The sequence below is a fragment of the Megascapheus bottae genome, chromosome 16 (assembly GCF_031878675.1).
Source record: "Megascapheus bottae isolate mThoBot1 chromosome 16, mThoBot2.hap1, whole genome shotgun sequence".
Classification (NCBI taxonomy): domain Eukaryota; kingdom Metazoa; phylum Chordata; class Mammalia; order Rodentia; family Geomyidae; genus Megascapheus; species Megascapheus bottae.
Window position 1 is genome coordinate 37810974 of NC_143524.1, and position 23163 is coordinate 37834136.

General features: G+C 48.9%; 1 protein-coding gene across 2 annotated transcripts in view; it reads right to left on the bottom strand.

Moving 5' to 3' along the window:
• Positions 1–23163, bottom strand: part of Ampd3 (adenosine monophosphate deaminase 3) — a 50555-nt gene that overhangs the window by 7202 nt on the left and 20190 nt on the right. For both annotated transcript variants that reach the window (XM_090348159.1, XM_090348158.1), the window contains exons 3-11: positions 12928–13129; positions 10239–10401; positions 8959–9178; positions 6834–6963; positions 3563–3757; positions 2641–2772; positions 1930–2093; positions 1135–1261; positions 26–189 (exon numbers count right to left, since the gene is read on the bottom strand). In XM_090348159.1, coding sequence (XP_090204285.1) covers positions 26–189; positions 1135–1261; positions 1930–2093; positions 2641–2772; positions 3563–3757; positions 6834–6963; positions 8959–9178; positions 10239–10401; positions 12928–13129 — 1497 coding nt within the window. The remainder of the gene's footprint in view (positions 1–25; positions 190–1134; positions 1262–1929; positions 2094–2640; positions 2773–3562; positions 3758–6833; positions 6964–8958; positions 9179–10238; positions 10402–12927; positions 13130–23163) is intronic.

Consider the following 23163-nt stretch of genomic DNA (forward strand, 5'->3'; position numbering starts at 1 on the left):
CCGTAGCAGGTGGCGCCTCACCCACCTGCGGAGGTTGTTGAGCACCATGATGTTGGCGTACATGTAGTACAGGTAGTAGCTGTACGGGGGGTTCTGCTCGCTGGTCCAGATGTCTGGGCTGGGGCTCTTTTCTGAGAACATGTGGTCACTGTGCTTAGACTCATCATCCACGCTGTCGAACCCTGTTACCTGTGTAAGGGGAAGATCCCGAGCATCAAACCAAGGTGGAATAAGCCAGACTGAGGCTCTGCTCAGCTTCCTGTAGCTCAGAGCTGAACTGCCGCAGGCCTGAGTCCAGGGGTTCACACTTCAGCTGGAAACCCTGGGTCTGGCTAAGGCCACATTCCTCTGAGACAAGGACAGGTGCAGCCCCAAATAACTTAACTCCAGCTCCTCCACCTGCCTCTCTCCCTGCCGTCCCCCTCCCCTCCTCCTCCCTGCTCTCTCTCCCCTTACTGTTGGCAGGAGCCTCCAAATGATCCACTCGTCCCCCTTCTATAAAGCCAGGTACATGGGAGGCATCTGGCCTTTTCCCTCCTGCTCCCCTCCAGTTTTTGCTCAGGTCCAGTTGAGGCCACATCAGCCACTTCCCTCCAAGCCCACTCCTATCCTGCCATGCCCTGTACCGGGCCTCAGGCTGACAGCCCTACACAGGAGGCGATATGCTCTAGAGTGGACTCCTGTGCATATGCTTGCGAAGGGCTGTCAGTGGGTTCTGTGTAATCCTCACAAGAGCCCTGCAGTCTTTTAGCTTCTTGAGATTAAGCACAGAGATTGCCAAGCTAGAATGTGGTAGAATTTCTATACTGGTTACTTACTAACTACACATCACAGATAAAGACTGGGTAACTGTGAGACTGCTGTGACACTGTGGTGTACAACTAGGCAGGCAGAAAGCATATGGCAAATATGAATGGCTCCTCCAGGGGGCTTCTGTCCCCTGGGACCAATGCTCCCTTCATTTAGACAGTCAGCTTCCTAGGGCTGACAGCCCCATAACCAGGATACAGGACTCCATAATCTGAGATGGGAAGCCATAGCGGGGAAGCAGGAGCAACAGAAAGCCTGACCAGGCCTGTGGGGAAAGCCTCCACCTCTACCACGCTGAGCTTGCCTGGGCCCCACCCCACTTACATATTTGAGGAACAGGTGAAGCTCCCGGTGATCCTGGGGGTTGATTGTAGCCTTGAAAAGGGGCAGGAAGATGTTCTCCAGCATCTTCCCGAAGTTTGGCAGTAGCTTCTTTGATCTAAATATGTCACTGGAGGGAAGCAAAGACTCGTTTGTTAGGTGGACCCCACAGTCTCCCTGGCTTGTCAAGCACTGGCCCCTGTGAGTTAAGTAGTCAGATGTAGCCTTCCTCCTCCACTGTCAGACACTGCTGCAATACCAGGCAGCACTCTGCAAACATCACATCTTCCCATGCCCAGCAGGGGCACTGTCTCAAGCCAGAGGCTATTGTGGGAGCGGGCTGGTGATATTCAGGCTGGCCAAGCGAGGTGTGCGGGAGGAGTCCTTAAATTTCACAGTAATCCAGGCTCTGTGCCCCTCCACTCAGCTTCCCTAAACCCCATGACCCAGTCTTCTTGGAGGACAGAGGCACTCTGAGTGACAATCAGGGAGGGGGCAGTAAGGCAGGCCAATAGCAGATCACCTCATAACCCCCAGTTCACCCAAACCTTCAGTGAGAAGAAGGCAAAGGTGATCATACTCCGCCCCCCCCCCCCAAGATTTGGCACACATACACACAAGTGTTCTTCAAAGAACAAGAGTTGAAATCTCAAGAGGACATCTTTGCCAACCACCCCTCCCTAGGGGTTGGGAGGAGCTAAGCTGGCACAGGAATAGGCCCACCCCTCCGTGGGGTACACAGGTGCCCATGCAGGACAGGCTCTCCTCCCCAGAGGATGCAGGGCAGATGACACTTACTAGATGCGGGGCACCTGAATGATCCAGCGCATGTTGGGTGAGTAGACCTTGTGCTGGATGAACCACCGGGCCAGGTTGGACCACTCTTCAGGACTCCTGCCATAGATGGAGAGGCGTGGCTCTGAGTACTGGTACTTGCTCTCTTCAAGCTCCCGGGCCACCTCCTGGTACCAAGAAAACCAGGTCAACCTAAGAGCCTTCCAGCTACACAGGAGACCCGACCTCCAGGCTCTAGGCTCTCTTGACTACCTGGATGAAGACAGGTAGATCTATAGCCCCTGTGCTGCCATAGAAATCCCCACTCCCAGCACAGGTTCCCTCTGGGATGAAGACTGTGGGTCTTCACCTTCACCTTGCAGAATGAGGCCAGGCACCAAACATAAGTGCACATAGCCAACATGCACCTAGCTGAATTCAAGCCACAAACAGAATTGGCATGGTACCAGGAGGCTGCAAATTCTGCCAGGATGGAAGCCCTCCTCTCTTCCCTGAAACCAGCAAGCACAGCACCAGCTGGCTGCCTGGGCTCCAGAACAAGGACCCAGGGCTGGAGCAACCAGGCTCCTCAGAGCTGGCCTGAGCTACTAGAAAGGTGACTAAGGATGCATTCAGGTAAGGGGAAGGGACCGGCAGCTATTTAGGCTCCCATTCATTACAGCAGATGCCATCAGGTATCTGAGGAGGCCCTGGAGAGGCTAAGGACTCACTCACCTTGACCATTCGAGCAAAATACTCCCCGCCCAGGTAATTTTCAGTCTTCAAATACAAGTCACGCAGCTCACTGGCTCCTACAGGGTTGTATTTGGAGTTGAACTTGTCAAATCGATGGAATGTCTGCCGACCCTGGGGGAAAGAAACAACTCACAATGTTGCCATATTGTTCTGTGGCAGCAAAACACAAATCTTACCAGGTAGTGTAATGTGTGTCCACACTGAAAAGTACTTTCCATGGCTTCATGCATGAAATCCTGGGACCAGGACATTACTTCCTCAGCCAGGGCTTTTGGAGAGTACTCTATGAAGGGGTATCAAAGGCCTGTGCTCCACGGAACCATGGTGAGCCAGCTTGGAAAGCAGATAATGCGAGGCCAGTGCACATCAACTACAAAAGGCTAAATAATATTCTGCTGTGTGTGTCTACCACATTTTGGTTGCTCTTCACCTGTGGATGAACATTTGTGTTATTTCCACCTTTGGGCTATTGTGAGGAGTGCTGCTGTGAATGTTGGTGTGCAAGTGTGCATTCAAGTCCTTCTCTTCAGTTCTTTGGAGTGTGGGCCCCGGGCTGGAAGATCTGGGTTATGTGGTATTTCTACAGTTGACTTTTTGAGGTCCTGCCCTATTGAATCACCACTTTATAGGCAAGGAAGTAAAAGTTTAAAGTGATTTGCTTAAAGACATATAACTCCTGTATGGTAGAAATGAGATTAGAACTTAGGCCCCTGTGACCCCAGGCCATGTACTCCCCTCTGTCCACAGCTGCCCCAAGCCATTAGCCTCTCACATCACAAGCAGAGAAAGTTGCTTCCCCAGCCATCTACTCTCTAAGCACAACCATGGCACTTTCTCCAGGGGCCACGTTCCCAGTCCAGGTGTCCTCTGCTGCAGACACCCAGGGCAGAGGCTCACTCACCGCGTGCACATCCAGTGAATCCACAGTGAGGTCATAGGGGTCCATGTGCAGGCTGTCAAACACCTGCCGCAGGGTGATCTTCCGGCCTAGCTTCTCAGCCACAGTCCTGTCGGGCTCCGTCTGGTATGTGTGTTTGATGAAACGCAGCAAGTGCTTCTGGTTCATGCAGGCCGCTGCATGGATGTGCGTGTCCACCTGGAACACAGCACCCACCAGCTGGTGAGCCAGGCCGCCTCCCCTGCAACAAACCCTCCATGTGGAAGACGGAGCCTCAGCACCATATAGGCCATGGACGCTGCACCTGCCAATCCAAGATGCCCTCAGTTTGACCCTAACCTGACCCCCTACCGAGCTTCTGCACTCCCAGGAAAATGACACATCTGGCAACCAGCTGTTCACCCCAGGAATCTTTCTCAACGCTCCTCTCCCCACTGCCTGCACATCTGTCAGTCCCATCCGTTCTCTTTCCACACAGATCTCAAATCCACACAGCACTCTCCAACCTCAGGCTTAGCACACGGCCCACATCGTTAAGCTCTCACTCCTGAATCCGCAGTGATCGTCTGACTGGCCTTGCTGCTTCTGCTGCCCGGGTTCACTCACTCTTTCCACACAGAAGCTAGAAGGGATATATTTGTTTCTGTCATTCATCTTGGGCGAGGGCCCTGCTGACACCTGGTCCCTTCATGAACCCAAGCCCCTCCTCCCTACAGCCCTCTGCACTGTGCTCCACTCACAGGCCCAGGACGGCCGCCTGGCTAGGTGAAGGTGGCCTGGCATCACAGTGGGCATCCTGAGTGGTCGAGAAGGAGGCACCAATGTTGTTCCCAGCCACCAGCCTGTACCACCCAGTTACTGCTGTGGCTGGCTGGGCTCTCTGCCAGGGCCGGGGTGAAGCAGCACTGTCCTCAGGCCAGTGAGTGCTGTCCACAGCTGCTTGGTCATCCCTTAAGTCATGCCAGACCAGATATTGGACCTAGTGGAACTCTGCATGCATCATCCCCGCCAGCCTGCGTCAGGAGACACCACTCACTCGTCAGGCTCCTTCCTGCCGCTCTTCCCAGAAAAGCTCTAAAAGCCAAGCACTCCCCAAAGGCTGCAGATGCTCAGGGACAAGGCTGAGCTCACGTGGGATACCCTCCAGTAGGTCGCCCTGGCTTCACTTAACAGGACACAGGCTGGGCCTACGACTTCAGCATGACTCAGCACATTGTGGGCTTCTGGCTACGGCTTCCAGCCCACCAATGGCCTGCCACCGGGGTTCAGACTGTCCTTACCTCACGAGTCACAAGGAAAACAACTAGAAAATCCAGGGAGCCCCCAAGATGACCTTCAGAACCTCAAAGGTGATTTTACTTTTTAGGACAAAAGTCAAAGTGGCTTTCATTGGCCAGGCACTGCTGGCTTATGTCTATAATCGTAGCTATTCAGCAGGATGAGATCTAAGGACTGTGGTTCAAAAGTCTGAGACTCTTACCTTCAATTAATCACCAAAACTCTCAAAGTGGAGCTCTGGCTCCAGTGGGAGAGGACTAAAGGAATGAGTCTTAAAGAAACTCAGTGCCAAGGCCCTGAGTTCAAGCACAAGACCACCCCCCACACACGCACGCGCACAGCTTTCTTTGGCAGTCACTGTTGTTGATCACTAGAAAATCTAAGTGCATTCTCTGCTTTCACCCAAGATGCAAGTCTAAATAAACAGTAGCATTTCATTTCCACCCTGAGCTGACAGATGCCTGGGACCTGAGCTAACAGAGACCCACCCAGTACAACCACCTGAGGAACAGGGAACTCTCCTCTCCCAACCACATTGGATTTTAGAAAGCCAGTCCTCTGCCAACACAGACAGACAGACAGACACGCGCGCACACACACACACACACACACACACACACACACACACACACACACACACACACACACAGCCCACAGGAGGCTTTGAGAACAAGATAAACGAGCCAACACTCAGGACACTCCTCTACCCAGGAGAGCACAGGCCTCATTCAGCAGCCCTGGGCCCATAGTTGATGGACTGATTGTGGTGACAGAGAAGAAGCTGCTGTGCCACAACAAGGGTGTCAAGGTCATTCCTGTCCACAGAGTACGTTAACCCTCTGGAAACCGAGGATTGGCTCTGGCATGTAACCACAGCCTCATGTCAGGATTCTTCTCCACACTGTGGCTGGGGAGCAGGCAGGACAGCCACCAGCCACCTCTGAAGCAATCCACCTGGCCCCAGGCAGTAGGAGACAGAAAGAACCCAGAGCATTCATACCTGCAGAGGGCAGGGCTGCACTGGGTAGGTGAGGAATTTCTTCTCAGTCTGTGAGCCAAGCTCTCACTTCTGAAGGCTCCTGGTCCCATCCAAATGGGAGTCTATAGATCCTCTTTCTCTGAGAAGACTAGGGGCCCCACATGATCTAGAACCTTCCCATACCTCTGCAGCCTCCCCCACACCTTCCTTTTCCCTGCCACTTGAAACTCCAGTCACACCCTACTGCCCAGTCCATGTACTATACAAACTCTATGTGTTCTCTCCTAGCATTTGCACATGTGGTGGCCCTCCACAGAACACCACCATTTCATCTTCTGTGCCTCCCTCTGTATGACAACACTTACCTCCCCTTTACCACAGATCAAGTCTGGCCTCTCCCTGAAAGCCACTCCATTATAACACTTATCCCTCAGATAAGAGACAGAAAATGCCTCTTGCTCATCGACAAGCACTCGTGCTCCTCTCTGATCCTGTGCCTCACTGTGTGCTGCTAAACTGGAAGAAAGTGGAAATGCTGAAGGATAAGACCATTTGTACACACCTGGCTTGTTGCCACCCTGGCAGGTAAGGGAGCCAGAGCCACACAGTCATTTGGCAGGTAGAAAAGGAACAGAGATAGCCCCACAGTAGCTTTTCTTTAAGGCACCTGAATCCAAAGAATGCAAAACTACAAACTCCCAAGTTCTGAGGTCCTAATAGCTACTTCCCTCCATGCTGAATCGAACACATCTACCCTAAAGCAGCCGTGCTCAAATGCTCTGAGCCATAAGCAGGCTCTATTCTCCCCTTCAACCAAGGAAGAGGATGCATCACATGGCTCTGGAGTGGTACCAGGCTGTGTGAGGTGCAGCGGGACGAGGGCACACATCTACACATCATGCTCCTCAAGCCCCAAGGGCCACCATAGACAAGAGCCCTGATGCTCACTGTCACAGGGCCCTGGCCCCAGACCAGCAGTGCGGCCCAGTGCGTGGCTTAAAACTGGCTGTAACGAACCTTTCTCACATTATAGAAGTCTCGGTGAGGGTTACTCTTCAACTCTTTGAACTCAGACATTTCATTTAGCATCTCATGGAGGCTGAACTTGGATTCTAGAAAGTTCAATCGCCGGTGACAATAGGTCTTCCTGCAGAATGGGGAGAGGGAGAAACAGTTGAGACATTCCATCAGACTCTGTTTGGAGAGCTCCAGAGTGGGTGAGCTTGACCCAAGAAGGAAGGGCAGAGCAGGGACTGCTGAGGAGCTTCCAGCTCTCCATGGAGCCAGCTGAGCTAGCCAGCATCTCATAGCCACCAGCGTGTGGGTAGGGAGGCAGCCATGGAGCAGCGAAGAGCCATCTTTTGAGACCTGTAGCTCTGTGTAATTAGGTAATTGCCCATGAGCCTTCATTTCCATTAATAACTACCTGATAAATAAATATGAATAAAGCAACAATGCTGGGCATTAGTGGCTCATGCCTATAATCCTAGATATTCAGAAGATTGAGATCTGGGGATCAAGGTTCAAATTTAGCCCAAGCAGAAAAGTCTATGATTCACAGATCTCCAATTAACCAGCAAAATGCCAAAAGTAAAGCTCTGGCTTAAGTGGTAGTGAATGGTAGAATACCAGCATAATACCAAAAAGCTAAGTAAAAGTACAAGGTCCTAAGTTCAAGCCCAGTACCAGCAGGAAAGAAGGAAAAAAGGAAGAGTGGAAGGGAGGGAAATAAATGAAAAAGAAATAAACATACATACACACACTCTGGGCTAGGTTGGTTCAGGCCTGTGAAAGAGCCTGACTCTTAGCAAAGTGGGAGTGAGGCAGGTCTCCTTTACCCATTCCCTTCTTTCCTTCCCCCACCCATCCTCAGGGATCTTGAACTCCTTAAATAAGAACTTAATCATTCAGAATCTCAACAATACGATAAAACTCTAAAGCATAGTTGCTCCCTTAGGGAGCAAGACCTACCACCATCCCAAGGCTAAATTCCCCAAATCCTGAGGTCCTTTCAATCGTAAGGCTTCAGAGCAAGAGGAGAACATTCTGTATCACAGGCAGATCAGGAGTGTAGGGTGTTGGTTGCTGAGACAGAAATCTCTGTGGGGCCAGGCTCTTACCTCCTTGGGGAAGGCATCCACAAGAAGGGATGTTATCTCACTCAGCAAAGGTAGGGGGCTCAGTGCTATGGCTACCAGCCCCCAATACACAACCCAGAAGGTGAACCTTATGTCAGAGTCTACCACCACATGGAGCTGACCACAATGCATGCCTCCCTGCTTCCCCATATACCCCAAACAACCAGCAGCTGCTTCCTGTCCAGTCACTCAGGCCTTTGTATAGATAGAACAGTCACCAACCCACAACAGTGCCATGCCCATAGGCTCAATCAGGCCCCGGGACACACAGGGTATCTCTTGTGGAGGACAGTGCAGAGGTCCACTCGCTCAGTCTTCCCCAGGAATGGACTATCCAGACAGCCACCACTCACATGCTGCCTGAGGAGGGCTTCCAGAAACCACTCCTTCCCCTTCCAGCTCCCAGTTTTGCTTTCAGAGCAATGGAGACCAAGAGCCACCCTGCCACCCATCCAATCTACCCCTGAAAATCAGCATCACACTATTCCCAGAAAAATCCAAAAGTCAGAGGCATAAAAGGAAGAAGGTCCACAGTGTGACCCTCCCTTCCCAGACTGCCCCGCTACATGCCTGGCACAGCCACCCCAAAGCCCCTCCAGTACAGATAGATCCCTGAACCTCCATCACTGACTAACTCAAGTGCCCACCAGAAAGTGAGCAGTCAGTGCCACTACCCACTAGGCCAGCTCAAGCCCTAGGTTCCTGCATGCAACCCTCTAGAAACAGAGAACACAAGACCTGAAGCAAAACTCCTCATCTATACTCTGCCATGTTCAGTCCTGGCACTGGCTGGCAGCTCTCTGAGAGGCTGTTGGCTTGCTGAGGACAGGGGTGGCAACCATTTTAAAGTACACAAGTGCCACCAACAGACAGAAGCTCCACACATATGCATGCAAAAGGGACAGGCAGGAAAAACTCCAAGAATATGCCAGCCCATGAAGAAGCCTGCTGTTATAACGTAACACCCATGCAGTGACAGGGGGAGCTGGGGAGAGCTGGCTTACGTGGGGCCGTCTGTGATGAGTGCCAGGATGTGGCTCATGTCTACTGTGTAGGTCTCCAGGTCAGGGTAGGGGAGGCTGTGAGGCTCTTGGCGCTGCAGCATCTTCTCATTATCATACACGAAGAGGATTCCTTCCTGCATGCGAACCAGGTAGCCCAAGTTGGGAGGCGCACCCTCCAGGCAGTAAGGGTCTTCCTGGGGCAGAGGGGGAGGGTGGAAGTCTGCAAAACAGGACAGAGTGAGACCCAGTATCCTTGACCTTGTGAGCTCCCCTAAGATCAAGAGCAAGGCCTGCCCTCCAACCTAAAATCTAGTCTCCTCTGTCCGGCCCTACTCTGTCTCCTTAGTAACTAGCACTGTTAAAATAGCTGCATATCCTACCTTGGGAATTACAGGTCTTCTTTCTTCAGACTGGAGGTGGATTTGTGTTCACTGGTATGCCCCATGACCCAGAACAGTCCAGGCCAAGAACACAAAGCTGCCACTCTTTTTTTTAATTGAACTTACATACGCTTCAGCTTCCTATGCTCTTTAGAGATACCCAGGAATGTGAAAGAAAGTGGCCGTGTCTTCCCTCAGTAAGAGAATAGGGGGTGCAGGAACTTCTCATTGTCCTCATTTGTATGACTTAAGGCTGGACTGCCTTCAGCTTGATTAGGAGGCTAAAGAGACCCTGCCAGGAAGTTGCCCTACATCCTCCTGCTCCACCCACCTCTCTGAAGCCAGAAGCATCCATGCAGCCACCATGTACTAAGCATGTTCCCACAAAGTACCATAGTTGCAACCAGTACCCCACACACCTGCTCACTCTCACAGAAGCCCGGTGGTAGGCAGCATTAGAATCTCACACTAAACTAAAATTTAGAGAAATATCTTGCTTAAGGTCCATATAATTAGCAGAGCCTAAATATGAATGCAGGTGTGTCTGACCCCAGAGCTACCTCCCTACCCTGGGAAACAAGTACCTGCTCCCACCTGACCCATCTTTCCCACTACACAGCATTTCCAATCAGACTGCATTGTTTTCACCTTCCCTCAGGACACTGCCAACCTCCCTGGCAGACTCCATCACCAGGCTGTCCTTCATCCCTCTCTCTCCACACAGGGCCAAGCACACTGGACACAGAAAGCCAATCCTATGAGAGGTCAAGGATCCATGTAGCAGAAGCCACCACTAGAGCCTCACCCTAAAAATGCCTCTAGAGAAAGCAGCTAACAACCTCCTGGTCAATCATGGGGCAGGATCCACACAGGATCCCACTTCCAGCCAGGATTCCATACCTGGGAGGACTTCTTCTGAGAGGGCAGTGTGAGCTCGTTGATGACCCAGATACTGGGCTGTGGTCCTGGGGAAGCGATGGTAGGCGAGGCGTGCATACTTCTCCCGGATCATCAGGGCCTTGGCCAGGCTCTTGGCGGCCTGCTCATAGTCCTCCACAGTAATCTGCAGCAGGGGACATGCAGGAGAGAGTTCACACACACGGCAGACCACAGACGGCCTTCCCTTTTGAAAGACTAGCCTTGGATAGCACTTGCGAACCTGGATTTCAGGAGAATGTTCTCACCATTCCCTCACCAACGAGAGTGGTTCCTCATGTGTAAACTGCGTGGGTATTATCTATGCACCATGTATGGTTTCTTACAGGTGGAATTTGAGGTTGTGCAGACTAAACAAAATCTTTGGGTGCTGAGGGTCTAACGAGCATCATTAGACATTTCACATGGGCCATACCACTGGATGAAGAGACAAAAGCCTGGACTCCCATTCCTGCTGAGGATGTGAACCCTAACCTCCACAAGAGCAAATCCACAGCAAGCCGCATTCACTCTTTGAAGTATTTGTCTCAGGGGTCACAAGGTATGAAGAAGTCATCACAGATAGATTCCTGTGGATGGGTGGAAGTTGGCACATGTCTTTTCTCCCTATGTAGTTTGACCAGTGTCTCTTGGTCACTTGTTTCCTCTGGGGGTGTGCTCATTTGTACCTTCCAGAGGCTGGCCTCTGAGTGTGGCAAAAATAGTGAACAGGCACAACATCTTAGATGATGGCCTATCCTCACCCAACAAAGCCAATGAACTCAGCAGGACATGGGCCACTGTCAAGGAGTTCAGAGAGGGTGTTCAGCATCCCGGGAGAACAGCAGTCACCAGCCAGTGTATGAGCACTGCAGGCCCTTCTGCTGGCAACACACACTTTGTACATGCACATGAGCATGCACACGCACATACACACACCAATGAAATCTATAAGGTCTGCCTGCTTCTTACAGTTGGTAACTCTCTGGAAATTAACTGCCTGGATGAGGGGTTTTGCCCTACTATGCACCAGACTGGTAGAAAGAAGTAAGGGCACTCTCCGGGTCAGTATCCCTCATTCAGCTTGTAGTCAGCCCCACCTCCACTCTCCCTTTCCAGTCCTCTGTCCATCTGCCTGTGGTGACCAGCACAGCCTGGCCAAGATGCTGAACTTCAAACTAGGCCTGTATTGTTTCTCAACTAAATTCTCACCCATGGGAATTTATCATAAATAGGGCATATAGTAAAATAAATTCACATAGAAGTTCTTTTTACATTGATAAGACATCTCTAAAGGGGGATAGGAAAAGATGCCAAATGTCTAATTAAGTCAACTCTTCCTAGTTGATGATCTATTCTGTATTTAAGAATACTGATGGCTGGGCATGGTCGCTCATGCCTGTAATCCTCGTTACTCAGGAGGCTGGGATCTGAGGATTGTGGTTCAAAGCCAGTCTGGGCACTAAAGTCTATGAGATTCTTATCTCCAATTAACTACCAGAAAATCAGAAGTGGCACTGTGGCTCAAGGAGTAGAGTTGTAGCCTGAGCTGAAGAGCTCAGGGATAATGCCCAAGCCCAGAATTCAAGTCCCATGACCAACAAAATAATAATAATAATAATTAATAATAATATTGATGGGGCCAGGAGCATGGCCTAGTGGCAGAGTGCTTGCCTAGCATGCATGAAGTCCTGGGTTTGATTCATCAGTGCCACATACACAGAGAAAGCTGGAAGTGGTAATGCAGCTCAAGTGGTAGAGCACTACCCTTGAGAAAGCCCAAGGACAGTGCTCAATCCCTGAGTTCAAGCCCAAGGACTAGCAATAAAAGAAAAGAATACTGACCAGGAGTTTGGCCTAGTGGTAGAGTGCTTGCCTAGCATGTATGAAGACCTGGGTTCGATTCCTCAGTGTCATATATATAGAAAAAAGTCAGAAGTGGTGCTGTGGCTCAAGTGCTAGAGCTCTAACCTTGAGAAAAAAAACCAAGGGCAGTGCTCAGGCCCTGAGCCCAAGTCTAGGACTGGCAAAAAAACAAAAAACAAAAAACAAAAAAACTGACTTCACAGGAATGAGAAAGAGTGAGCAAATGCAGTCCTATTCAATATACATGATATAAAGTAACTTGAGGATGGGGATAGGAGATGGGAGATGGTTGAAAATGAAAGAAAGGGTAACGTTGATCAAGAAGCACTGTACTCATGACCTGACTTATAGAATTATAAGCCCTTGTACAACTACTTACTGATAATAATAAATAGAATATTACTAAGCCTCTAATGCTTAATCAGCCATAACTGATTTCATATAAACCAACCAATGACTAAGTCTATGGAACATAAGGAACACTAAAGGGCTCAAGCTAGCACCTTTCTCAATGAGCTACTGGAAAATATGGCAATGTTCTGGCCTGACATGGAACTTATAGTTCACAGCTAACATATCAGCCTACATCCTAGACCCCCCACATGGGGGTGGGACAGCCCCCTACACACACACACACACAAACACACACACACACACACACACACACCACAGCCTGTGCCAGGACACTCCTCTTCAGACTCCTACATCTCTTCTCCATCATCTTCCAGACAATCACAGGCTGCACCAGGCCTCAAAGGCCTGAGCCAGTGGTCCAAGAAGGCCCTGAACACATTCCCATACTCCTTACCCCGGCACAGTAATCTCCACTGATGGTGACCCGCTGATACTCAGGCATAGTGTAGGGCTCTGGTGTGGGCTGGGAAGTGGCTCCAGGGGTAGGGGCGGCAGGAGACATGGCTGGGCTGGTCACAGCAGGACCCTTCCAATCTTGCTGCACCGGCATTTGCAGAGACAGGGACTGAGACCGGATCATTTTGAAACTTTTTTTTCTAAGAGCCAAGGACAAGGAACAGGAAAAGACATCAGAAGCTAGTTGGGGAGGTGAGTGGTGATGGCGTCCACAAGGTATATGGTATCCATGCTTAATCACTGCTGCCAGCCCACGATCACTAAGAAGTTTTGAATTACATACACCTTCTTCTTACCCATGTCTCTGCATAAGACACATAGCACTCCAGACCAACCCTCCCCCACCCACAGTCACTACAATCTGCTGTGGGTGGTGTTTGCATGGCATGTGGCAATTAGACTAGACAGGTGCCACCAGACATAGAACACACTGCAGGGGCTCCAACAGCTCACAGAAGTGAGGATGGCACCAAGTTAGGTTATCCTTGAGGGGTAGACAGCCTTCTGTCTTCATTAACCCAAACTCAGAACCTGTTATATACACCAACACATGAATGGTGTCAGTGAGGACTATGAACAGGGTCACAGAGACAACCACACTGTATTACACAGAGGCAGAAACCTGGGGTGCTAGAATGAGAACAGACTGGTCCAGCCTTCCCATTCTGTAATAACGTATCAGAGACTGGGAGTGGGAGACCTAAGAGATGAAAGGGCCCTTATGCAGAGCCACAGGGCAGTAGCGGCTCTCCTAAGCCATCCCCCATGTAGCTCCTTCCCCCAACCCTACATTGTCATCCTGGCAGCAGCTGCTGGCACAGAACAGGCCTGTATCCCTATTACAGGAAAAGGTTGCTCAGCTTCAATCTCAGGGCTGGACTATGGGCCTGTCACCCCAGCATGAGATGATTTCATTCCTGCGAGGGCCCAAAGCTGCAAGCTCATGCTTGCTTGCAAATTGACTTGTGATGATGTGCTTCCTCACTAACAAAACAGTAATGCTTCCAGTGATGTCACTCGAAGCCCTGGAGTCCCCAGGAAGGAAATTCCTCAGCACTGAGAAGAGGCCATCCAGCAGCCCTTCCTGCCTTTCTGCCTCCAGGGGAACCCTGCCTGCCTACCTCTGTTCAAGTCCAGTGCCAGAACCTGGCTGGCTCCTTGTCCTACTATGTGCCACAGGGGTCAGTAGCCTCTTGGGTATTTATTTGACCACTGCCAGCCTCTAGCAAAGGACTCAATAACAACCACAAGCCACCAGAGCCCATTGAACCCAACACCCCTTTTCCAGGTCCTGGTGACACTCACAGGATGAAGAACAACCCAACTATCCTCAAATGGACCTCAGGCCTCATGTTCATTCAGAAGCATCTGGCTTCCTTTCGGCCTTTCCCAGCTGTCCTCCCTGCCTCAGGAACCACAGCTCTGCTCTCTTGTTTTTCCCTCTCACTGCGGTCCTCCGGTTCTTACCTGCTTATGGCAAGAACTGTGTTACCATCTTTTGGGGACAAGGCTGTTCACACCTACAAGGTGGAAATGGCCTCTCCTTAGGAGTTTATCTTTGTCCCAGCCTCGCACAAGCCGGGAAACATTCAGAACTCACAGAGTAACCCAGCCTAGGCCTTCCCTGGCCCGCCTCTAACAACTGGAGCTGAGTCAACATTCTGACCTAAGGAAGATGCCAATGAGTCCCAGTCAAGCATCCTTCAAGCCCAGTTCCTGAACTTCTTCTGTTGGCATCTTTTGGCCAATCACAAAGTAGAGCCATTGACCTGGGTTTCCTTGTATCCCGACAGGCTCAGCTTGGTCCCATGGGACTCAAGGTTTCTGTCACTGTCATACCTGTTAGTCATTTTTTTTTTATCTCCATGCCTACTCCATCCTGTGATGCCTGGATTCTAGTCATTCTAATGAGGTTAAGCAACAAGTGACTTTTCAGGTGAGCAAGAGGTAAAATGAAAAAACAAAAACAAAAAAAACACCCACAGGCAAAAGCTGGAAGGCTGCCTATGCTAAGGGCCCCTGAGGCTTATTCTAGAAGGTAGATTCATCTACAGCACTGAGAAGTCAGTTCATCAGCTGCTGGCCCAAGAGCTCTCCTCACATGCATCCTGTAGGACTCCAGCCTTGGTTTTCAGGTCTAGCTCCAGATTGCCATGTAGAAATGTTCTCAGGCTAGGCGCTCAGCCCTTCTGGCCTGGGGACATGGTGAACAACTCTATACCACCACCTCAGGACAGGGACCAAACTGAATCTGCTTCTCAAAAAGTAGAATGCCTCTATTGCTGCATCAAATTTTAACCAACCTGGTGCCTTTAAACAACAGCCACTCATTAGTTCATGGATCCAAAGTGAGAGACCTGGCAGGCTCTGACTTTAGGACATCGAAAGACAAGATATGAAAGTGTTGGGTGCACTGATGGACTGGTCTGGAAACTAGGGAAGAATCTGCTCTCAAGTTTTCATTCAGGTTGTTGGCAAAAAAAAAAAAAAAAAAACTGGGGTCCCCAGCTCCCTGCTGCTGTGGGTCAATGATCACCATCGCTCCCACTGGTGGTATTATCATCCTTGCAAACAGCCCTCCATCTCCTAAATGAGGAGCACTGCGCTGTTCTGAGGCCTCCAATCTCTGACCTCCTCTCTGTTGTCTGTGTTGAAGGGATGGTGTGATAGATTAGGCCTAGCCACAGATCTTCTTTTAAGGCGTCTGGGTCCTCCTCCATAGTACAGTTGGGTGACAGCTCATTGAGGACAGGGGCATTTTTAAATAGGTCTTGTGTAGAGAAAAGCAGCTGAGTGTGTGTACCCATATGTGTCCCTCTTCCCCTCCCCCATGTCACAAAAAAAATTTGAAACACATGAAAAGTTACCATAAGGCTAGGTGTTAGTTGCTCACACCTGTTGTAATCGTACCTACTCAGGAGGCTAAGATCTAAGGATTGAGGTTCAAAGCCAGCCCAAGCAGGAAAGTCCTTGAGACTCTTATCTGCATTACCAACCAGAAAACGAGAACTAGAGCTGTAGCTCAAAGTGATAGAGCAGTAGCTTTGAGCAAAAGAGCTCTGGGACAGTGCCCAGGCCCTGAGTTCAAGCCCCACAACCGACTAAAAAAAAAATTTACCATAAACTTGAGGGGGTGGATGGGTGTAGAGGGACAAGGAAGAATGATGGGGAAAGGGTGACATTGATCAAAATGCATTGTATTGAAAACCTGACAAGCTGAACTGAAGCCCCTCTGTAAACCAACAATATTTTTTTTAATGTTTCAAGTTGTCATGAGCTCTTCTGAATTATAGAACTATGAGGTCTCCTAGATAGGAAAGGCTATACCCCAACCTTCTCCCTATAGTACAGCAGCCTTCGTTTGGATACATCTAGTGACAGAACTCACATTCCCAAACAAGACATCAGCACTCATTTGCTTATTCAGTAGGTGACAGGGCAGCGACTCAGCACTAGGTCACAGTTAAACACAACATACAATCTTTATAAAGCATTCCCTCATGATGGGCCCTGAGTTACCTGTCCATGTCTGGTCCCACCTGTCAGATGTCGTGCTAGCCCCTGTAGCAGCAGGGTAAGCCAGCAGCAGCTGGCCCGCCTCCTCCTTTCTCCAGCCACCTGGTAGAATAGCATTGACGCCAAAGAGCTGTCAGGGTGTGGGTTGCCAGGAGAGCAGCTCCAGGCCAAGCTTGAGGTGGACCTGCCAGCAGCCTTCAGTCATCCTCTAAATAGTTGTTCCTGGGCCGGGAGTTTGGCCTAGTGGTAGAGTGCTTGCCTAGCATGCACGAAGACCCGGATTCGGTTCCTTGGTACCACATACATAGGAAAAAAAAAAAAAGCCAGAAGTGGTGCTGAGGCTCAAGTGGTAGAGCTCTAGCCTTGAGGAAGTCCAAGGCCAATACTCAGGCCCTGAGCTAAAGCCCAGGACTGGCAAAAAATAAAATAAAATAAAATAACTAGTTATTCCTCCACATCCTGCTTGCTGACCAGGCCTTTGAGACAAGGCAGTGATGATTGTTATCCCAGCATCCCATCTCCTGTCACAGGCACAGTATCTCCATCTGCCCTGCCCACCCCCACCCCCAAAGCCTTCCTATAACATCCAATTCTTGTGCTAAATAAACTCTGTAAGTCCTTCTTGCTCTTCTTCAGGAGTCTTTCAAAGCCCTATCTATGAGTCTGTCCAGGGGACATCCAGGCAGGAGAGACTCTAGTAGGAACCTTCAACCAAACTCTCAGAAGTACGAGAAAGTGTGGGTGGGGGGCTGGAAAGGGTCATGCATGGACTTGGCCTCTTTACTCCATAACCCCCCAGGAACCAGGCCCTAGTAGAACTGGTAGCCCAAACTTAACCTGTGACTCAGAGACTCCTGCTGTGATGGTACAGTGAGACCCACACAGTTCAACAGATCGTCTACATACAATGTGGTCTGTGTAATGATATGCTCAGGATATTTTGGGATCCCAGAGGGACACCTAATCCAGACAAGGGGTGGGAACAGTGAAGCTGCCAGGAGAGAAGGTGGGGAAATTTCAGAAAGGAAATATCCTATTTGAATCCCTGCTCCCAGCAAGGGGGTAGGGTGGGTGGGGTGGAAAATAGTCATTCTGGCAGCCCCCCTACCTCCAGCTGAGCAGCAGCACTGGAAAGGCTGCAGGGAGGGAGCAGCAGCCAGTAGGGGTTGTTAACATGCCACTGAATGCCATTTCCAAGGCCCATCCGTGTCATTGCTTCTAAGGTCATTGTCTGGAGTCACATGGAACTGGGGCCCTGACTCAAGGAAAAGAATGGCTGGGAAGCTGGTACCTGCTGTGTAACTTTGGGCAGAGGGTCCAGCCTGTCCAAAGAAACAGCTGACCAGAGTGTATGCTGCACACTGGATACTATAGGAGAATCTAACAGTAAGGGGCTTGGGAGAGCGGGAAGGGGCACAGAGATACCCTGAAGCCATTAAGTAAAAAAGACCATACCCCACCCTGTTTCTCCAATAGCGATATTAAAATGACTTAGTAACACTACAGCTGTGTTATGTTCAACTCCTAAAAAATACCTGGTTTACTCAAAACATTCTCTGGGAGGTAGCTGTTCTAGACAGCCAGATTTTTTTTTTCAGATAACAAAATCTGTTCCCTTTATATCCTAACTTAAAATAATGTTGATATGGCATTTTTTTAAGTGAAATGCACACATCTTGCATTCTTAGCAGATCAAGCCGAACATAGTTTACGGTGTCTCAAGGTCACACCTATACTATCCAGTCACCATCTCAGGGGCATTTTGTCCCTAGACTGCTGTGCTCTGGATTCTTGTGTCTGCTTTTCATCACTGTTTCCATCCTCATTGTTGACTATTAAACAGTAACAATAACAAAACACAAAAGCCTCAACTATGCTCCAAGCTCCTCTGAGCATTTCTCATATGTTTGCTCATTCAGTTCTCACAGGCCAAATCCTTTCATTATGCTCATTTTACAGATTAGGAAACAGGCTCTGGCAGTTAAGTAGCCTGACCAAGGCCTTTCCAAAGTTGTCACTTTAATCAGCATAATTCACTTCCTGTATACATAATTCCTGTATACAGAAATCCTTTTCCTTACTTTTAATTTACTTCTGTAAGTCTCTGACAGGACTAAACACTAAGCTTGTTAGATTTCACTTAAAGTGAGAAAAGAGAAGATGGGATGAGGAATTAAGGAGTGGCAGTTAAAGGACACAGAATTCTCTTTGGAGAAGGCTAAAATCCTAAGGTTGGACATAATGGCACTTGTCAACACTTCCTAGCACTGGGAAGGCCGAGGCAGGATTGAGTAAATGGGTCAGTAGGGGTTCTCTAAATAAATAAATAAATGTAAAGCTGGGCACAATGACTGCACAGGCGAAATCAGAGTCTGAGGCCAGCTCAGGCATAAAAAGGTTGCAAGACTCCATCTCAAACACTGAAAGGCTGTGTGCCCTGGTGTACATGTGTCATCCCACTGACAGAGTGAATAACAAATAAGAGGACTGAAGTCCAGGCCAGCCTGGGTATTAAAAAAGACCTATCTTGAAAATAACTTACAAAGAGGTGCCTCACAAGCAAGAGGCTGAATTCAACCCCAGCACCATGAAAACATAAATAGAATTTTAAAATGATAAAAAGTCCTAGAACCAATTATAGTAATGGTTATTAACCCTCACTGAATTGTACACTATAAATGGCTGATTATAGCTGAGCACTGATGGCTCATGGAGGAAATTCTAGCCACTCAGGAGACTAAGATCTGAGGATTGAAGTTCAAAGTTTGTGGGGATAGCAAAGTCTTAAATTAACCACGAGGAAAACTGGAAGTGGTGCTGTGGCTCAGAGTGGCAGAGCACTAGCCTTGAGTAAAAGAGCTCAGGGACAGTGCCCAAGCCCTCAGTTCAAGCCTGATGACTGACAAAAAGGCTAGACAATATGACATATGAATTATTTCAACTAAGCTGTAGAAAAAAGAGAGAAAAGAAATGAGACAGGAAGGAAGGAACCCTGTATGCATTTTGCTTGGAAATTTTTCATGTTGTATTCAGTGTTAAGTTTGCATGTGTGCACTTGTAAGATTGATGAATTTTGTTATGTGACACAGACAAGACTCAAAATAAATCAGAGACCCTCTGGGCAGCACCAGAGCTTTTCAGTTCTTTCTTTGCTCCTAACTTTGCCTGCACTGACAGCTCACCCTAAGTGGAGACCCAGCCAACTTCATATTCTCTCCATCTGGTCCTGGCCTGTAAAATGAGGGCCTCCCCGAGCAGCCCTGGGGTCCGTCGTCAGCCCCACAGGCTGTCTTGGCAAGGAGCCTGGCCCTCAAGGGGACAACCTCATATCACAAGCTTCCAAGTACCAGGAGCTCACTTTCTTGCCCACAATCAACTTCTTTTATTCTAAGAAGCTGTTTTACTAACATGATTGTTGCTTGTGCTTTTATATTAAACATAAAATAGTTGTGGGTGTTTTGCTTGGATTTGAGGGGACTAAAAATAAAAGAGATCAAGGAAATTATTGTAAAGAAAAGCCTTCTCCAAGTCCCAGGGACATTCACGGGATCCAGAGTACTGGTGGCTTTTTCCAAACCAGAAGCCACATTAAAACACAGATTAAAACACATAAAAATCCAGATTAAAACACAAACTAACCCACAACCTCAGCAATCAGCAGGAAGGTGCATCTCACCATGTGTCCCAGAATGTCAAGGAGGGGCCATGGGTGGAGAGGAAGCTGGAGAAATGTCCTCCATGAAAACATGAACCACTTATTCACATAGAGACACCTTTCATCCAGCAGGGAAGTTCAAAGACAAACTTGAGTATGCATAGATCCAGGGGCTATGGCATATCTGACAGTGATCCCAGGATCAGGAAAAAAAAAAAAGCAAATGGCACTGGTAGAATTGTAACCAGCTTCCTTCCCTATCACTCAGGAGCTGGCATAGACTTCTTCAGAACAATAGCTGGTGCCATTCTAGTGATGAAACTGAACCAAGGAGCTAAGACTCCACCTCTGCCTAGAGACAGGAAGTTTCCCAATTAAGATGTGGCCATCTAGATTGAGAAGATATGCTCTGTCACTTGCTGATAATGTGTCCTGGTGCAAGTACATTCCACTTCCCTGGGCCTTGCTTGCTTCATTGCAAAATCCAGATGCCAGACGCTGCCAGTACCCACAGTGAATTTAGTGTGCAGATGAAGGAACCTGTAAGCTGAGTAGCCTGGTCCTCAGCCCATGTAAGCCCTCAGCCCTCTACAGTGGCAGCATCTGTTGCAGTTCCCCGACCCAGCAGCAAGAAACTAGGTAGTAACATTTATATGTAAGTGTACCCAGAACACACAAGTCCGAAGCCTTTTACATATGCGAATCCCTTCATTTCCCACAATGCCCCATAAAGAGAGCTGAGGAGGAAGGAGGAGAGTATGCCAGTGAGTCCCAGGACACTTACTGGTACAGTCCTTGTGAGGCAGCCACAGGGAGGCAGGACATCTGCTAGATGTCCATCACCCAGATGCATGGCTACAGCTTATACTGGAGCCTGGGAACACAGTGGAAAGTAGATGGGGTCCTCTCGGAGCTTACCGTCAAATGGGGGCAAGACCGGAATACGGCATCCTAACAGGAAGACAGACAAATGTGTTCTGGAGGAGAGTTTACAGAGGAATTGTTGAAATGGCAGTGCACCACTAGGACTGAGAATAAGAAAGCCTCCATGTTGCCCCTTCCCCGGGTTCTGTTCTCAGGATCACAGTCCTTTCCTCATTTTTCTACAGATGTAAGGCTTGAGCTATTCTCATGGAAACTTGCCTCAGACACTTACTGTTCCTGATAATAAAAATGCCAAGACTCCTTTTCCTCTCATTATGAATGGTCTCAAATGCTCAATTCAGAGCAGACAAAAAGCCCTGCAGAGCAGTCAAGTTCCTGAGATCAGCCCTTTTGCCAGGCTGGCACAGTGTAGACAAGGGTCTCTATAGTAAAGTTCTTACTTTACAGGCCTGAGTATGGCCATGAGCCTGGGGCTGTTCAAGTTGGCTCATAGCCCCTTCCCATTATTCTCTTCAAATAGTTGTACTAAGGGGTTTCAATTTAATATGCCTATTCATATGTACAATGCATTCTGATCAGCATCACTCTTTCATCTTTGTCTATTATTCTCCGTTCTAACCCATTCCAACAGTTTCCTTGAATTTTCTAGTTCCATATATATATATATATATATATATATATATATATACACATACATACACTGAATATTCTGGTTGTATTCACTCACCATTCCTCTACACCCCCCTTTCCTTAATCCCCAACCCCTTCAGACAAGACCTATTTCAAATTCCTGGTATTTGTTTATTTCACTATAAATGTTCAAAGTGGCGACAACATGGAATTTTATACTCTGATAGGGTGTATATGCATATTGGCCCATGGCCTTGAAAGCCACATTCTCCAGGGGTTCCCAGTCCCTTCTTTCAGGGACTCAGCCTGCCCCCACCAAAGAAGGTGAACACTGATCTTACAGGTAGAAAGTCCCTGTTCCTACTTTTATACCAGCAGTCAACACCTTAGTCTTCCTAGAAAAGCCAAGGGAATGCTGAAATTCTGCACTGCCAGGAAAAGGAAAGACTTTTTCTATAGACACAAGGACCTTGGGAAGGGTCTGATTCCTGAGTGGGTCTCCAAGAGGCTCATAGGGTTGGCTGGCGATGTCTGCAGTATGCTGGGCAAGCAGGGACCCCACTGTAGCCTCATATCCTAGGTTAAAAGTGATCATTTCTGCAACTTCAACTGAGACCCTGACTTCTTATCAGGGAGCACAAGACCTGTCTGATCTGAGCCCTGCCTTCTTTCCAGCTGCAGTACTTGGCATGTCTCCCTTCAATGGACCTCTAACTACATAGGCCTCCTTGAAGGGACTTGGAGACCTCTGCCCTGGCCAATCATCTTTCTGTGCGTATGCTACCAACTCCACCCACGGCTGCTTCTTTGTACCCCTCAAGTCTATCTAACTAAAATGTTATCTCCACAGAGAGAGCACCCTCAACTGCCCAATCTAATGGAGATGAACACTCCCATACACTTCGCTGTCCTGTTTTTATTCTCTCCCCCAGTCTCCTTCCCACCCTCATTATTCATCTCCATTGTAGCATTCATTGTGCCAGTCCTGAGCCTGTTTGTCCCCATATCTGTTCTTCATCCTCTTTTCTGCTTCCCATAGGGAATCAGCTGGCATAGGTTTTCCCAGTAAGGGACCTGGAAGTTACAGAAAGGGTCAATCCAGGTACAGGACTTCTTGCTTTCTGCTCTGCACTGGGCTCCAGTTTCTACTGAGAAGGCCTCTAAACTTCCAGCTTGCCCAGAGCAGCCAGGCTCTACCGCACCACCTCTTCCTCTTATCTTACAGCCGATGGATGATGGCTGCCCCCAACTTGTAGTCCATCTCTTCTTCCCTTTTGGTGTCTCAGCCCTGAGACCTATATAACAAATTTCTTGCATGAAAACCATATTTCCAATATTCAAGTGGTTTCTGTTGTGCATTTGATTTTTTTTCTGGGTAGACCCCAATTGATCTAGCATTTGTCATAACTTATAACTCTCCTCTTAACTTGTCCACTTGCCTAGTTATTGTCTCCACCCACTGTAAGTTCCAAAGTTGATCCAAACAAT